An 18634-nucleotide genomic window follows, 5' to 3' on the forward strand; every position below is an offset into this window, starting at 1 on the left:
AGTTTTTGGCATCATGCCTCCTAACCATACTCTGCACCTAGTTTTCCCAGTTGCTGTGGGTTGGTGAGTTGATGGCACCTTAAAGCTCCCAGCTCCATTTTAAGACAATTAGGCTTCAGTTGATTAAGCTTATTTTGAAAGGGAAACTAGTTGGCCCTGGACTAATCCTGCACCTTGGGGATGCTGTTTTGCCCTTTTGTTGCCAGTCTACAGGTGAAAGAGTTGCAGCTACTTAACAAGGTATGGGTTCTCTTTTCTACTCCTCTTCCTTGTCTTCTTAACCCAACTTTCCCCAGAAGACTTTGTCTCCACCGCCCTGTTCTCCATTCCCTGTTGTAACTAACCCAAAACACCTGGCACTGAAATAATGCGCATACTTTTCCTATTTAAATATTTGAAAATTTGAGTGAAGCAAGGGTGTACGGGGGTAGAGCAGACCAATGCTAATTCCTAAACCACAGCCGCATTGGAAACCTATGGCAGGCTTAAGTAATTCCCTCTCATTGAGTCTAATGGGAGGGAGCAAGGGAAAATATAGATAGTTTTATCCACCACACTTTTTCTGCTTCCCTCCCTGCTTCACCTCCTGAGTTGGATATGGTTTGGATACAGTGGAGGTAATGCTGGTGGACTAGGTGCATATGATTGTCCAGTTAAGATACCAGCCTTGCTCCTCTTACCTCCTTTCCTTTGTTTCCCCTGTGTCAGATTATAGATTGCAAAACTAAAGGGGCAGAAACCTCGCACTTTGTAAATGCGTATTGATGGTACTATTTCTGTGTCTCCTTCTCCTTCTCCTTCTCCTTCTCCTCCTCCTCCTCCTTCTTCTCCTTCTCCTTCTTTATTCTTTTTCTTCTTTCCCCTCTTTTAGTTTTAAGACAACCATTGAATATACCTATAAAGAAGGAAACTAATTTTGTTAATGGTTAGTGCTTAATATAATCATGTCTTAGGAAACCTTAGTAATTCTCAAACTGTGCTGTGAGTTCCTCCCATGCAGCATAAAATGTGATTATCTGAATAATGAAGGCCCTGTTTTGAGCCCAGCGCCACCCTGCACACAGTGGAGGCAGCCCTTCATGCCTCTTGCTTGGCTCTTTTGGTTAAACCCGCCCAATTGGCACCACCTACCCAGTGATGCAGGGGAGGTACCAGGTGAGAAGTCCCAGAGAGCAGGAGGAAAAAAACTCAAGAGGAGAGTGAAATCTCGGTCAGGGACTTAGGAGTCGAAAGGTGGACAGAGGGACACGCAAGGATCCAGTCAGGCCCCAGCTTTTGCCAGAGAAAGTTGTGCACTCAGAGCTATCCATGGTGCTGACATGTGACCCCACATCACCTTATGGGTTCTTCTTGTGGAGGACTGGTTGGAGTAGTGGGAGCTCATTTTATTTATTAAACTTTAACAACAACAACAACTTTTTATTTATACCCCGCCCTCCCCGGCCAGGGCTGGGCTCAGGGCAGCTAACACCAAATATGAATTACAATAAAACATAATAGAAAAAGAAACAGAAACAATAATAACAACAACAAACAAACAAACAGTTAATTAAAATATGGCTTAAAACACAGCTTAAAATGCAGCCTCATTTTAGTAGTAGCCCATAAATCAAGATCATAAAGGGAGGAAACATCAGGTATTCACCCGAGCCAGCTATCCATGCTGATCCTACATGGGCCAGCAAAAAAACCAAGAGAAAATTTATATACCAAATCCCATATAAGGGGTCAGAGTGAGTCTAAGCTGAACAGCTTCGTCTTGCAGGCCGTGCGGAAAGATGTCAAAGATGCCCTAGTCTCTTGTGACAGAGCTTTCCACCATATCGGGGCCAGGGCTGAAAAGGCCCTGGCCCTAGTTGAAGCCAATCTAACCTCCTTGAGGCTTGGGACCTCCAAAGTATTGTTATTTATAGACCTTAAGGTCCTCCGCGGGGCATACAAGGAGAGGTGGTCCTGTAGATACTATGCAACCCAAAGCAAACTTCTTACATTAAATAAATAATATACATCAAACCCATAATAAAATAAAGCATAGAAAAATCTAAAACACATCTATATTTTTAACAGGGAGATTAAAATTTCCCATCCATTATAGGAGACCACAGATCTTTAAAAGCCAAAAAAGCCTGGCAAAAAAAAGAATGTTTTTGTCTGGTGCCTAAAGATGCGTAATGATGGTGCCAGTCAAGCCTCCCTGGGTAAGGTATTCCACAAATGGGGAGCCACCATTGAAAAGGCCCATTCTCACGTCACCACCCTTTGGACCTCATGTGGAGTAGGGCTTCAGATGATGATTGCAGAGTCTGGATCAGTTCATATGGGGCGTGTGGGTCCTTGTTGACAGAGTGCTAGGCTCATGGACCTTTAAGGCTCTTCACTTTTCAGAAAGTGGGTGGAGCCTGAGAGGATTAGTTGGCCCAAGAGATGGGGAAAAGTCCCCGCTTGAACTCCAGACTATGCTTGGTGCTATCTGTTTTGTTTTGTTTTTTCAAAATTTTTATTGATTTTCCAAATTTATAAACAAGCAAACACACATAAATCCTGACTTTAATTATCCCACTATTATTAACATTGTTAGGTGACTTCCTCAACCCCCCCCCCCCGGCTGAATTTCAATGTTTATCATTGTAACAGTTTTCCAAGACTAATTTCTCATAAAATTTACTTATTCAGCTAGCTTCTTTCTTACTTTTCATATAAATTTTAAACATATTATTATATAAAATCACATATTTAAATCCTAAGCCAATCTGGTATTTGCAAGTATTTCTATTTAAATTATCTTTCCTATTTAACTAAATATTCTTTAAATTCCATCCATTCTTCTTGATACTCCTCCTCCTTCTGGTCGCGGACTCTTCCGGTCAGGTCGGCTAGCTCCCCAAAGTCCATCACCTTCATCTGCCATTCCTCCACTGTTGGCACTTCTTGTGTTTTCCAATTCTTGGCTACCAAAATCCTTGCAGCAGTTGTGGCATACAAAAACAATCTAACCTCTTTCTTGGGCAATTCCGGACCTATTATTCCAAGAAGGAAGGCCTCTGGTTTCTTAATAAATGTATATTTCAATTCATTATAAATCTTCTCCCAGAGGTCTTTCACCTTCATGCTTGGTGCTATCTGAAACCCAACATGCCACCTGGCTACCCATGCCACCCTCAGGTGCCCATCATACCAACTCATGGTAGGAAAATATCTCCCTATTCAAAGGGCCTTTGCTGTGGCTAGGTCATTCTGCCACATCTGTATGTGGGATTGAATCAGGGCTGATGCTGTGAGGTCGCACAGGGATCTGCCTTCTGTGCGTGATTTAGTCTTCAGGGCTTTGCCTCTTCCCTTCATCAGAAGGCATGTGTGTGTCAGTAATTCTTACTCTTACCCATTTGCAAAGTGACTGGTCCTCTTTGAGCTGGTTGAGATGTAAAGCTAAGCTGTATTTTAGCACATTTGAAGAGCCTAGGCCCCCTGCTCCCCAAGCTTCCCATGTTCTTTAGTCCACATATCAGATCAGATCAGAAGCTTCTGTTCTCCTCCTTACGACCACGCTGGAGGAGAAGGAGCGGGAAGTGCACACAAGCCGGTCGGTGTGTGTGTCTCATCCTCATAATGTTAATCCATAGTTTACTGTTGCATTCAATTCAGTTTTTGAGTCTAATAAGAACGTCTGCCAAATTTGAAATTAGGGTGTGGGTAGTCCTGCAGCTGTCTGGAACTTGAAAAACTCTGATCTAAGCGGTTTCCCTTTTCACTCTTGGCTACCCTTGGGGTTTTTGTTTTTGTTTTGTCTTTGTTGGTGCTACAGTCATAGCCTTCTCCCCCTAGTTAGCTGCGTCGCTTAGCAAGTCAGAAATCAAGATGGTTCCGTTGCTACTTTATCTCCGCTGCGTGTTGAGGACATGGAAAAAACCTGCAAACCCGGAGAATTCTCAAGGGCTGAGTTGTCTGCAATTGGTGTGACGTCTCCATGTGTCTCTAATTAGAAACACGGCGCTGTCAAGTGTATCTCCTTTCAATGGGACTTGGGACGATATTTATCAGCAAGCTTGCAAGGCTTTTTTGGAGGCCAAGACAGAAGCTGCTTCTAATTTAAATCTTAAAAAGAATGGCTTTAATGTTTATGACTCCTAACACATTAATCACAATTAATTTGAGCTATTGAGGGAGACAGAAGAGAATGTTAATAGGTAATGTCTGTTGTTTTTGTTGGGTCTCTAAGTAAATTTGGGTGCTTATTATGGTTGGGATTCAGATTTACTCTCTTTCAACTCACCCCTCCCCAAGTTGGTCGTATTCCTTTCATACCTATCCCGTGTCCCAAACTCTTAAAAACACTAGCTGTTGGGCAGCAGGGGGCACTGTTGAGCTAGTGTTCAGGTAGGCTTCCAACAAGTCTGTTTGGGAAATAATAATAATAATAATGCAGCTACATGTCGGTATAAGTATCAAAATTTACCCCTGTTTCTTCAAGTTAACCATAATCTCTAAGATTCCATAATACAGGAAATCAATTGTGGGCTAGCAAATTCAACAGCAATTTAACATTTTTAAAAAGTGCAGCGTGTTGCGACAGATCTGGTTTCTGTAAAATTAAGCTAATTTAAAACAACAAAAACAAAACCTCTGGATGTTTCACATAAAGATAATGCATTTGTTTAAATTATAAAGACAAAACAAGCTATTTTGGGGGGTTGGGGTTGGGGGGGAGGAATGTATATTTTAGCGTCCTCCCCTCCCATATATGCAAACCATTTCTGCTTTTCTCCGAAATCTGTGACTAACAGGAAAAACAAAACCATTAAAGCAAAATTAATTCCTTCTCTTGTTTGAGGTGAACAACTTTTGTCGTTCATTTTTATATTTATGCCTTTGATCTTTTCTAATGGGAGATACTCTTGAGAATTGCTTCTTTTGTAGATTTTTGAAAAATAAATAAATCTTGGAATGTTAATTCATTCATGTTAACAATAATTTCCCGAGTATTCTAACAGAAACATATTACAAAAAGTTTACATCGCTGGGTCTGTAGCTCATGGATGTCTTCGTGTGTGTGTGTGTGTGTGTGTGTGTGACATTACTGTCTCTCTGTGTATTAGTGTGTGTGTATCTTCTAGTGTTTGTTCTTGGCATTCTTCCCCTAAGGATAGTTTCCCCTCACAGCTCACTCTTGTGATGTAAATGTTAAACCTTTCATTTGAATGACATTCTGATAAAACCACATTCTCTCCCACCTTCCCTTCTCTCTCCATCCCCTCCCCCTGCTTATTACTGCATGAATTTATGAACATTGAAAGGCAAACCAGTTTAAAGTTTGTGTGTCCTCTATTTCTTTTCTGTTTCCCCCAACCCACCCATTTAACTATATGAAAGCAATTCACGTATTTGTGTGTATATCTATATATTTAATTTTAGTTGCCCAAGATTAGCACGTTATCATGCTCAACATCAAGATAAAGTTCTCTGCGAATTCAAAGGCAGAGTTACCATTTGAAAGGGCTTGTAGAAGCTTTGCTTTCTGGGTAGAGTCTGTTCTGAAAGGCTGAAATCTCATGTGATGCCAGGGAGCTCTTGCCGAAGCTGTTCTGAGATTCAGCGCACAGACAATTTGTCTCCCAGGGTCTGGTCTCATGCAAAACCTCGCAAAACTGACATTTATTTTACCCATAAAAATGTTTTAACGTTTGCGTTGAAGATGAGGGAACGAGGAAAGATGTAAAGGGGGGGGGGAATGAGAGAGGAAAAAACAATCCAAGAAGAATCTCAACCGTTTCCTTCTTCCTTAATGCAAGATAAAATGATGCACAAATAATGTATTTTGATTGTGGAGTAAACTTGTTTTTTTTAAAAAAGAATTTACCGTTGAATGACACATTTCTGCAGATTCCTTTTTTTTAAACATTCCATTTCATATGTGTTTTTTAAAATGCAAATCATGTCGCCTTGTATGAAGCTTCCCCTCCTTCATTTGACAGTCCGTTTAACAATAGAGTTGTGTATTTAGAATGCAGTTGGCCTTGATGACCTTCATTCACTCCACTGCGTAAAGAATTATTATTAAAACGGATCTGTTTTCTTGCAGTATCAAAATCTCAACAATTTTTCATTATGCTAGGTAGGGCTAAGCTCCAATTAATCCCAACCATTTCTGGAGAAATTTGGTATGCGGACTGTGCTCCTGATGTTTAGAAAGATATACAAAGGTTTGGCTAAGCAATAATCTCCCAGGATATAAATAAATGTTTTGCTTTCTATGTAATACTGTGCTGAGTGGAGAGGGAAATGCAAACTTAGCCCCCTATTCAACTATTAATACAGCCATGTAGCTTCCTCTAATAATATAGCAGCTTGGCTTCATGCTATGTTGAGACTCATTTGGGAGGAAGGATGAGAGATAAATGTAATAAATAAATACAGTTAATAGTTTATTTATTTCATGAAATTTATATACTGCTTGGCTGTAAAATACAACAACACCCCACTCGAGTTTGGTGCACAAAAAGAATAAAACCATCAAATTCTCATTTAAAAATCTAGTTAAATCCAACAATTTGAAACAATCAAAAACAGTTAAAATTAACGATAAACTAAAATTGATCTTCTAGTGTGTCAGCACCCGCACTTCTGAACTGTTTGGAAAAAGCAGGCATTAATCACCACCTGAAATGGTTCCTCTGTTTTGGTCAATATTTTGCAGTTTCCATTGTGGTATTACCACAAAGCTTCCTGGAGTGACCTGATGTTGTGCTCTTGTCCCAGCTGGCATGAAGGAATGGTTGGTTGTTGTGCATTATCCCACATTTTATGTGCTCGCTTGTTGCTGTTTCCTTCCTTTCTTCTTACCAGTGAAACTGACAAATGTGCAGGAAAGCCTTGTCAGTTTCGCTGGAGCAGTGTTCAACTCATGTCTGTTTATTTTATTGAAGGGGTTGTGCGAGTAAAGAAGTTTAAGAGAGAAGGAAACGGCGAGTGGGAAGGGCTGAATGTGCCTTTGGTTATGAGAGAGCAACCTGTGGTGCCGGCTTGACTTTGCTGGTTACTATGGCTGGGTGGGATTAAATAATGCATTGTGTTGAAGAGCATGCCTCTTTTGCCGTGAGTCAAGGGAAGACAGAGGGGAAATAAGATGGCATTGGCCAGTACCAAGGCTGAACCCATATACAGTGGTACCTCGGGTTAAGTGCTTAATTCGTTCTGGAGGTCTGTTCTTAACCTGAAACTGTTCTTAACCCGAAGCACCACTTTAGCTAATGGGGCCTCCTGCTGCTGTTGCACTGCTGGAGAACAATTTTTGTTCTCATACTGAAGCAAAGTTCTTAACCCGAGGTAATATTTCTGGGTTAGCGGAGTCTGGAACCTGAAGCATCTGTAACCCGAGGTACCACTGTACACCATACACTTAAAACACATCACTTCCCCCAAAGAATCCTGGGAACTCTGGTTAAGGGTGCTGGGTATTTTAGCTCTATGAGGAGGGCCCTGGCTTCCCAGGATTCTTTGTGGTAAGCCATTTGCTTCAAATGTATTGTGTGTATACAGCCTAGGTCCTCTGAAGAAGGGAGGGGAGGGGAGGTCGGTCTGGAAAGGGGTGATTTCTGGGCACATCAAGAATGGTGGAGCTGGCTCTGTGCTTTGAGCGGCAGTAGGGGGCATCTGGCAATTCGTCCTTCAGGGTCAGGTAGTATAAGCACATTTGAGGATCCTCTCTTGCCCTTTGTGGTACAAGCATTTAAGAGCGCATGGGAGTATTTGGTGGTCCATCAAAATGAACTGTGGGGGAAGAGGCAGTGAGGAAGAAGGGTAGAAATGGCCTGAGCTTCAGGTGTTTTATACGAATAAAAAAATTAAGCCCAAAGTGAGAAAGTGTGATTTCTAGGGAGATGAGTGTGGGTGTTCGAGAGAGTCTGTTTCTGTTGGGAACTCATCCCTGAGCCAGACCTCTGTTAATAGTGACTAAAGAGACACTAATGTATAAAGAGAGAAGAGGTTAAAATATTGGAGGGGGGGGAGCAAATAATAAATCTTTACAAAAAGAAAAGATTTTGTGTCTGCAGGGATGCAAACTCTGTAGCTTTATAGTTATGTCTGGTTGTGGTGGTTGGTTTGTACGTTTGTTGTTTGTTGTGCATACTGAGCGTTTTTAGTATATGTGCTACCAAAGCAACTGCTATACTGGTTATTCTTATTGTACATCCCAGGGGCTTTGGCACAAGGCGACTAAATAAATTCATCACCATCATTACTTAAACTAAAATATTCAGTACAAAAATGTATAACAGCAGCTTGGTTATATGCAAAATAGCAAATATCCTCAGGTAAGCCCTTGGAAATAATCCTTCTAACTCTATAAGGAGGTTAATTGCCTCCTTATTCTTGCTGACACTGATAGAAATTTGACCACCATCAATGAAACCCATGGAATTTTGTCTCCCAGCAAATATTTGACAGAACTGAACTGGCCCTCTTGGTTTAATGTGGGTCCGTCCCCCACCATGTAGTTTATTGTCTGTGTATGCAAATAGTTTGCTTGGCTAACGAGAAACAAATTTGATATGGTTTAGACTAAGGTAGGCTGACATGTCACTGTAAAACCACCTCCTTGTATAAGCTCTCAAGTGATTAAAAAACCTGATACTAGCTAGAGCATTTAAAACTGCATTTTTGACTTTCCCGTTTGCATACCAACACCAAGAGTCAGTCTAAGGAGCCCTTTGAGGGGTGTTGAAAGGTACCATTCCTCCCAGCTTGGTGTTTGGAAGAACCGATAAATATGAGTGTCCATAGTTAGAAGTGAACATCCCACTCTTTACTGCTAAGGACAGCTGCCCAGTTATAAGTGTGGTTCTTCACCTTTAGTCCAATTCTTCTGGATGCAAGATTTTTCTTTTTGTGTGGTCGTTTCAAACATTTAAGAAACATCAGAGCTTTTGTATGATTAGGAGGCACTTTTGTCAAAATAAAACTGTCTTTGTTAAAGCTTTGCAAGCCTAGAAGCAGCTTAGAGCTCTAGTGCACACATCTCCAAATTTTGAAAAAGCAACATGATGATGATGATGATAACAACAATCAATTTTATTATTGTTTTGCAAAAGCCAATTCTGTTTTATAAAATAACCACAGCAGTAGGGCACTAATTTACTAGAAATGCGAACTTTTCCCTGATCCTTGTTGATGAATAGCTTTTAGTGAAAGAAATTTGTACTAATTAAGCAAAGTTCATTTACTCAGCTTTTTTTAACAGTCATGTATGCAGAGCTTTAGGCCACCTAAGTAACATGTAATTGCTGGGTGTTGTTAAATTGGCTTGACAGCCACATCAACAATAACAATTGCAGCTTTTTATAATTTAGTGTTCTTATTGTAACTTCCAATTGCCGTGCTGGAGAGGACAAGGTGTAGCCAGTTTCCACCTGTCTAACAGTTTAGGCTGCAATCCTAACCCCACTTAGCTGGGAGTAAGCCTATTAATTCAATAGGACTTACTTCTGAGTAGATATGGTTAGGATTGTACTGTTAGAAAGTGACCTGGTACGCCAACACCGCATGTACTTAAAGTTAGTATGGGTGACTGCAGTGTCACTTATAGTCAAATGGATGTGATTAGAATTATATAGTAAACCTAATCCATAATGTCCAAGTTCCTTATAGGTTCACATTTTTGGCAGGAATAACTTAATAATTTGCTTATTTCAAATTCTGAGGAGTGTAGAATTAAATGACTGAACATAAAGCTAAACTCTATGCATATGAGGGCGGCAGTAATCTTTTTTTAAAAAAAAGAACCTTAATTGAAAAGTTAAACTGAGGACACGGCATTTTTTTCTCTCTTCTCTCCTACCTGGGAGTGCAATTTGAAATACGTTTCGGCAAGAACAAGCCCAATTGATTTCAGCAGGGCTTACTTCCTAATAAATATGTTTATGGCTGAGGCTGCGGCGTTGTCAATCTCCATAAGTGTGGAAGAAAATTCAGCACTCTCCAGTTGCTGAATGACTATTATTTTTTAATAAAATAGTTGTCTTCCACATCTCCCTCATATAGATATATTTACAATTCTGAGCGAATTCAAAGCTAAGCTTCCAAAACAAAATGTGTGCTCAAAGCACAAAGGGCTGTGTTTATGATTCTCTTTGAAGTGGTTTTTTTCCTCCTTCTTTTTTCTTTTTGCAATAGGATAAGGAAATTTTTTAGAAACTGTCTGATAGTGTTCAGGGTAAATACTTAAACCCCTTTAGAGAATTTCACACACAGATACTGTGCAGTAAAAAAAAGGGATACTTATGTTTCCTAAAGCTGCTACAGCCTACAGCTTTGTACTTAAAGACAGAGGTGTTGAATAGAATTCTACCGAGGATACATCCAGTGACAATATCTACAGGAACATCAGAGCAAACCAGTGGATAGCACTTGCTTGCTTTCTTTTTTAACCCTTCTGTGGATGTGCGGAGATCTACATCTGTGTGCAGCGCTGCCTGTTTCTTGAGCTGGAATTGATCAGCACCGCACCCCCGCATCTGAAACAACAACAACAACAACTGCAACACTGTGTGATCTCTGCACAAGGAATAGTAAACGCCCAACAACATGCATGCTTCTTGATCGCCAAGGTCCTCTGATGGGGGGGTCACTTTGGGGGGGGGCCCTGACCCTGAGGTTACTTTGGCCTATTACCAGGCACCAGAACTTTCATGCTGCAACCAAGCCTGCCCTGTGGAACTCCTTGCCAATAGTGTTTTGGCAGGAGGCACTGCTGCTTGTTTTTAAAAGTCTTCTAAAACCTGTATTATTCAGACCAGCCTTCCATATCTGCTAACCAGCTCGTATTGAGGTGCTTGGCGTTTTTTAAAAAATTGTAATACTGTTGTTTACAGTCTGTATCACTGCCTTGCGTCTCTAGTAAAGTGGCCTCCAGCTACTCTGGAATGCTGTGTTAAGTTTCTCTGCAAGCACAGCGTTCCAAACCCCATTGTACCAGTGGCAGCAACATGTCATTGCAGAGTAGGGGAGGGATTGTGAGAAATAGAAAGGGCAATTGCCAGCCAGTGGTCACTGGGAAGAACTGCATTGCCACCACTTGGAAACTGGTGAGTGTGGTGGCAAAAAAGGCAAATTATAGAATGTGTATACAGTGGTACCTTGGGTTACAGATGCTTCAGGTTACAGATGCTTCAGGTTACAGACTCCACTAACCCAGAAATAGTACCTTGGGTTAAGAACTTTGCTTCAGGATGAGAACGGAAATCGTGCTCTGGTGGCACAGTGGCAGTGGGAGGCCCCATTAGCTAAAGTGGTGCTTCAGGTTAAGAACAGTTTCAGGTTAAGAATGGACCTCCGGAACAAATTAAGTTCTTAACCCGAGGTACCACTGTACACACACACACACACTTTTGTTGCTACCCAGTTGCTACTCAAAATGCAAGCCAAAAGTTTTTGATTTTTTTTAAGCACTAAACTGGAGGCAAAATTCAAAATTCACTCTTTTTAACAGTGGGGAAGTTGCATATACGTATGTCTTCGTGGTGAGCTCCAGGGCAGGCATTATCATCTTTACAACTATAAGCAAGTTCTGTTAAAGTAGCTTCATGATATCTCAGTTGGCCACTTTTGCTCGCTCGTTTTGGACTCAAGGGTTGGAACTTAAGTCTTTGATGATGCACCTGGGATTTCTCTGTGCTTGTCAGCACAGCATAGCTCTTCACTCCCCCCACACCCGAGGGATAATACCACAGTCTTAGGAACATAAGAAGCAGCCTTATATTGAGTCAGACCATTGGTCCATCTAACTCAGTGTTTCCTACTGATTGGCAGCAGCATCTCCCTAGTGTGTCAGACTTGGCTGTTTCCCAGTCCTACCTGGAGATGCCAGGAATTGCACCTCAGGACGTTCTGCATATGCTCCATCCCTAAGCTATGGCCCTTCCCCTAAAAACCGTTCTGTGTGTGGGAAGTTCTACATCAGCGGTTCTCAAGCTGTGGGTCCCCAGATATTGTTGGACTACAACTCCCATCATCCCTGACCACTGGTCATGCTGGCTAGGAATGATGGGAGTTGTAGTCCAACAACATCTGGGGACCCACAGGTTGAGAAACACTGTTCTACATGGACCTTCCATCTGTGATGGGCATTGTAGCTATTCATACATCCAAAACAGTGGCTTGGTTTTTCGATAGATATTTGGCCTTTGTAGTATGTTCCAGCACACAGTTTAAGAATCCTTGATCTACAGATGCTCTCCTTCAGCCACCCTCTGCTTCTCACCTGCCCCATCAACTTCTTTATGGATTCATCCAAGGTTAGGCATTTTGAGAGAGTCTTCTCTTTATGATTGTTGACCGAAGTCTAGAGATCATGCAGTGTGTTTGTCTATATACTCCCCCTCCTCCACTTAGCTCTCCACCAACACTACCAAACATATAGAGTAGTATAAGATTAAACTCGGAGTGAAAATATAAACAGACATATTTGCACTGTGAAAGGGAACAACCCCGGTGAAATACACAGGAGACTGGTTGCAGTGCAGCCTTGTTAGAGTTTGAAAAATTCGGACAGCTGGGAGACTCTTCTTCCAATATTAACTTTGACGTTACTTTCATTTTCAAGTCTGGATGCTAGTAGCAATGTGAAAATTCAATCAACTTTTACTATTAGTGCTTTGCAACTTACCTAACTTTTTTTTTTTAAAGATCCTGTAATTCAGAAATTAATTTCAGCTTTGGTTGTATGGGCAGTAGGGGTGGAGTGAACCCATAGCTTAACAGGAGTGGGGAGAGAACTCCAATAATTGAGTTTAATAAAAACAAACCAAATTTAACTAATTAAGAATCACTCTTGTCAGAGTGGCCACCCTGATGCCTATGGGAAGACCACAGCTGTAATAAATATTTGGCCACAGAATGATTCGTAGAGGCATTTTTGCTGTGCTTTGTGTTTCCTGTGTCTCTTTGGCCATGTAGAAACTGAGAAGCTGGCACATCCTGATATTTTGCCCTCCCTGTTGAAGCCCCAGCCAGTAGGCATCTTGTTTGCCTTCCTTCCAAAGATGCAGCCAAGGAAGCAGTTAAGCAGAAAGAGGAACCAGCCCTTGCCATCTCAGCTCAGCTTCTTCCAGCAATTATTGTTAAGAGATTTCTCTCTCCGATATTAACTTTGGAGCCTATGTGTCTGGAAGCAGCTTGGGCAGTTGGGCTTAAACTGAATAGGCAATAACAGGATCATTGATGTCGGCCGAAATCAAAATGCCTTTCTTCTTTCCCCGTTTAACACAGCTGAAATGTCTCTCTTAAACCTTTGCACGTGCAAAGTCAGAATGGAAAAGAAAAGCACTATTTGGTACCTTTTAAAATAAATAGTGCTGTGTGTGTGTGTGTGTGTGTGTGTGTGTGTGTGTGTGTGTGGAAAAAGGTCTAAAAGGCAAGCCCGAATGCTTATCTTTGCTTCTGCCGGTGCAAGGGTGCTGCTGTGTGTCTCATAAAGATTTCTGGCACTGTGAGAAAACCTGGTCAATTTCAGATTCTTTCTTGGGACCTGTCTGAAGTGTTGACAAGCGGCTCGCCTGAATATTAATACACTCTCCATCATCAAAAGCTGTTGCATACCCAAAGGATGAGAAATATTTTAATCAGCTTTCAGCTTGTCTAGCAAGAGTCAGTTTATTCCATTGGGATTATACATTCGTACACTCTTTTCTTTTTTTTTGTCTCCACGCGCTCTCTGTCTCTTTTTCTCTGCTACTTTAAAAACTGGAGTTAAGCAAACATCTCCCCCCTCCTCATTTTCTTGGGCTGTCTTTGCTGTGATTTAATTGCAGGATTTTAAACAATTAAATATTAAAGAATATATTTTATTTTTAAAAAACTAACCAACAAACCTGGGGGTAGCCACCCTCTTTATTTTCCTGTTCCTTGATGAAGTCCCATAGAAGGAGGCTAAGGCAGGGGTGGGAAACTCTCCACTCTGTATTCTGAATTTAACCCTCAAGGCCCCTCTAGCAGGTCCTTGGGACCCTCCCCAGGCCACACCCCTCACTGGCCTCGCTCCATAGCCCCCTCGCCCCATGCTTTTTCCCTGGCTGGAGTGAGTTGTTGAACTCTGATAATGCCTCTTGTTCACTTGGATGGAGAAGTGTGTCTGTGTAGAAACCTCTGGCTTTCGTGTGGCTGGAATATAGATTGTCAGAGAAAGGTAAGATGCACTATTGCCTCTGGCCGCACCAACCACTCACATGTACTTCCCAGAAGACTGCCTACAGGGGAAATGTGTCCCTTGGGCTGAAAAGGGTTCCTCACCCTTTGCCTTCCTTATTTCATTGTTAGGGACTGTGTCACACATTTTTAGACCCAGTTTTAGGAACAGCTGACCACTGCCCCTGTGGCGAGTTGTGCCACTGTAGAGTCTCAGTAAAGAATCTTCCTTATTTATTTATATTTTTATACTGCACTATACCCAAAGGTCTCAGGGTGTTTCACACAAAGGATCACATACATGAAATCAAAATACAAACAGCAACCCAATAACCCCCCCCCCAAAAAAGAGCCAACATTTTAAAAAGGGTAGATCAGGTCAGGCAAAGGCCTGGTTAAAAAGGAACGTTTTTGCCTGGTGCCTAAAGGTGTATCGTGAAGGTGACAGGCGAACTTCCTGAAGAGAGTGTTCCACAGATGGGGAGCCAATGCAGAGAAGGCCTGTTCTCGTGTTGCCACCCTCCTGACCTCTCAAGGGCCTCAGAAGATGATCTCAGGGTCCTGGTGGGTTCATAGGGGAAGAGGCGGTCCTTGAGGTATTGTGGTCCTGAGCCATTTAAGGGTTTATAGTTCAAAACCAGCGCTTTGAATTGGGCCCGGAAACTAATTGGTAGCCAGTGCAGTTGGACCAGGATCGGTGTAATATGCTCAAACTGTCTTGCTCTGGTGAGCAACCTGGCTGCTGAATTCTGTACCGACTGAAGTTTCCGAACCGTCTTCAGAGGCAGCTCTATGTATAACACATTGCAGTAATCTGAACCTTGAGGTTACCAGAGCATAGACAACAGTAGTTAGGCTATACCTGTCCAGATAAGGGCGTAACGGGGCCACCAACCGAAGCTGATGGAAGGCACTCTGGGCCACTGAGGCCACCTGAGCCTCAAGTGACAGCAAAGGATCCAGGAGTACCCCCAAACTACAAACCTGCTCCTTCAGTGGCATCATAACCCCATCAAGAGCAGGCAACCTCCCAGATTGACTGAGTCCAGGCTGGCTGTTGATTTCTCCCGGGTGCAGGAGGTTCTGTAGGTGAACTTCCTGTCTCAGGGAAATATTGGCTGAGAGGCAAGATCTCCTGGACTTCTGGTGCGTCTTGTGTTCCTGGTCTTGCACTTTGCTTCTGCTTCTTGTCTTGTTCTCTGCTCCTGCCTTCTGGATTGCCCTCTGCTCCTGGATTACCCTCTGGATTGCCCTCTGCTCCTAAGTGCTGGCTTCCTGGCTTCCTGAGTTCCTGGCTTCCTCCTTGATGCCCCAGCCCTCACGTTAGTTGAGGGTGAGATGCGGTTAAAGGCAGGGGAAGGCAGTCTATATTCAGCCAGAGCAGGTCTACTTACAGGACAGAAAAGTGAGCAAGCTTTTATAGAGAGTCACTGCGGGTCACACGACCAACTCTGGCCAATGGCTGTAAGGGGGTTGATGGCCCTAACTTCAGCCTAATTCCAGGCTTCAGCCAGAGAGTACAGTGCAGGAAAAACTTGGTGGTGGTTGTGCAATTATTTGTCTTCATACTGCTTTTCGTCTAAAGAACTCAGGGTGCGTGCACCCCTTTTATTGTCACAATGATCCTATAAGATAGATGACACACAGAGAGTGAAAGTGACTGGCCCAAAACCATCCAATGAGCTTCACAACAAAGTGGGGGTTTCGAACCCAGGTCTCGCCAGTGTTTGTCCGACATTAGAAGAGTTCTGCTGGATCAGACCAAAGTTCTATCTAGTCCAGCATTCTGCTGCCCACCAGGGCCATTCAGAGGCCTCCAGGAAGCCCAGAAACCCATGGCAGCTATTGTGACATCCTGATTTTGTTACCGAAAATAGCATGGCTAGACCTTCTGCCATTGACCTGTGCTATCCTCCTTTAAAGCCACCTAAGCTAGCGACCCTCACTTCACCTTGCAGCAGTGAGTTCCATAGGTTAATTGCATAAAGCACTCTCTTTTGTCTGTCTTGAATCTATTGCCCATCTATTTCCTTTGGTGACACTGAGGTCCAATGCAGTCTTCCCAGCTGTATGAGCCCAACCAACAGCATAGCCAATGGCCAATGCGATGGAGTTGTGTAGCCTAAAACATCTAGAGGGCACCAGGTTGGAAAAGTCTGTCCTGATGTTATGAGAAAGAGAAAAAGTTGCTGAAGGCTTTGCATACACATTGCCCCTGTGTGTATTTACTGATGTATCTATAGTCCATATGTACACACACAAACACACACATACACATATGCACATAAACACATATACTGGTATATGTATGTATACATATGTATCTCAAGGGGTATACAACCTATAAGAATAAAATCAGCAAATGGCGCCCATAAAATGTCAGTTTGCCTCTGGGATGTTGCCAGTGGAAAGTGCAGCATTCGTCCATCACTTCTCAGCTAGCTAGGGCTTGCAATTAGACCTAAGGGAAGCAACTGGCCTCTTGTTTGCTGCCCTTCAGCCTGCTGGGGATGGTGGGAATTGGGCTTGGAGGGAGCACACATTTTCCAAGCTCACCTAGTGGATCCTTTAAACTGCAAGTGAGACTGCTCTGAAGTTTAAAGGATGGTGCATGGTTCGTAAAGGATAGTTTTGACTTCAGAAAACACAGGTACATCTGAGCATGCATTTCATTGAAAGCAATAGGGGTGCATTCCAAAAGAGCTGAACATATGATGTGCACCGGTTATCCTTAGCATCCCCTTAGTTAGATCAGCCTTGGGCACTGGGAGCTGGGGAAATGGATCCATGTTTAAGGTTAGAAATCAACAGCATGTTGTATTAAAATTATTGGAAGCGAGGAGTAGGAAAGGAATTTTTACAGATAAAAAGTAGAAGCAAAATACAAAAATGTATTTTCTCTCTCTTCCTACCCTTGTTCCTTTTCACAGTGGGATGTCTTGTGTAATTTCGTAGGTGGGTGATGCTGAGACAAAGTCGGAAGGGGGCTCTCCAAAAGTGCCTGTAGCAGCTGTTGGAACTGGTAGCTGCTACAGTCACAATAGGCTCCCCATGGGTCACATAGAGCCTTTTTCAATAGCTCCTGTGTGAACTCTCCAAGTCAGCAAGTCAAAACAGGTCAGAAGTACAAATATTTCTGCTTCAGTTATTTGTAGATCGTACCCCACATGTCCAGGTTGGACTAAAGAAAGGAGGTATTTTTTTGTCTAAATACCATAAACCTTATTGTTTTAGTCTCTGAGAGGCAGGAATCTAGCTTTAAGGTACATGGAAAGATAATGGATTTAAATATAATCTGGATGTAGCTGGATAATTTCTGCAACTGTCTTTCATCCCAAGTTTCATAGGTACTGAGCATTTCTGAATAAAGCATAAGCTTGGAAAAGAAGTTAAAGCTAGAGAAAATGTGCATGCATTTAAATATTAAACCATCCTTCCTAATGTCTTATTCTTAAGATTCAGTCCTTTCAAACTGGCACAATATGTTAAAGAGTTTCTCTTCCTAGTATCTCCCACTGTTTGTGCCATTAAGCAGTGCTGGAGTCTTGCTTATATGAGGTGTTACGATTTCCTGATGACTGGTTATGTTATTTATGATGCAAAGAGTGTTAATCCTATGGCAATTAACACCCAATTTGGCTCAACAGCATGGTGATGATGGTGGTTAAAGATCTGCCTCCCCCCCTTTAGGTGTTCAGTGTGTGTTCCTGATTGGCTATGTTTACTTTTGAGGTTCTTTAGGCTAAGCATTTCCCTTTTTGATTTGGAAGTTGCTGTATCTTTCATATTCTACAATGCATTGTTAAGAATTGGCACCAGATGTAGCCAGATAGGTGGATAAAGCAGAGCTGAGATGACTTGCTGCCCACGTCAACAGTTTTCCAAAATGTGCAGATCGACTCCAAAATTTATTTATTTTTTATTATTTTCTCAATTTTTCCACCCTGGGAATCTGGGGAAATTCTTGGGCCAATCCAAGGAAAGCTTCACAGAGCTCATCTGTCTCTCAGTAGCTTTTCTGGCCTGTTGCTGTGCTTGTGCATTGTATCCTGTCTCTCCCCCACCCCGTGTGTGTGTGTGTGTGTGTGTGTGTGTGTGTGTTTGTGTTTGTGTGTGTGTTTGTTTGTTATTTGTCTCTGCAAAGCAGAGGAAAAGCCATACAGTTAGCAGTCTTGACAGAAAGTGTTGAGGCACATCAGACAATTAGCCTCACTTTGCAGGACAGAAAGCAGAAATGCTTCCCAACCACCACCTTTTGTTATACCTAGCTGTGTTTAAGGCATATCCTTGCACATGGCATTGTGGCTTTCAGCATGACTTTCTGTTTAAGGTTGTTTTACTGCCGTCTGCCAGTCAACCGTTGGCTTGTGGTTAGCTGTAGTTCTCTTATACAAATATGAGACATTCTTTCTGTTGTTACACACACACACACACACACACACACACAACCCTACCTTTC

General features: G+C 42.3%; 1 protein-coding gene across 7 annotated transcripts in view; it reads left to right on the forward strand.

Moving 5' to 3' along the window:
• Nucleotides 1-18634, forward strand: part of FTO (FTO alpha-ketoglutarate dependent dioxygenase) — a 266159-nt gene that overhangs the window by 79793 nt on the left and 167732 nt on the right. The window contains exon 7 of one of the 7 annotated variants that reach the window (XM_082232945.1): nucleotides 3823-3972. The exons of the other annotated variants lie outside the window; for them this stretch is intronic. Within the exon in view, the coding sequence (XP_082089071.1) occupies nucleotides 3823-3957 (135 nt within the window). The 3' untranslated portion in view covers nucleotides 3958-3972. Of the gene's footprint in view, nucleotides 1-3822; nucleotides 3973-18634 lie in introns of those variants that run through there. 7 annotated transcript variants of the gene reach the window in all.

The sequence above is a fragment of the Podarcis vaucheri genome, assembly GCF_965113315.1.
Source record: "Podarcis vaucheri genome assembly, chromosome: 7".
Classification (NCBI taxonomy): Eukaryota; Metazoa; Chordata; class Lepidosauria; order Squamata; family Lacertidae; genus Podarcis; species Podarcis vaucheri.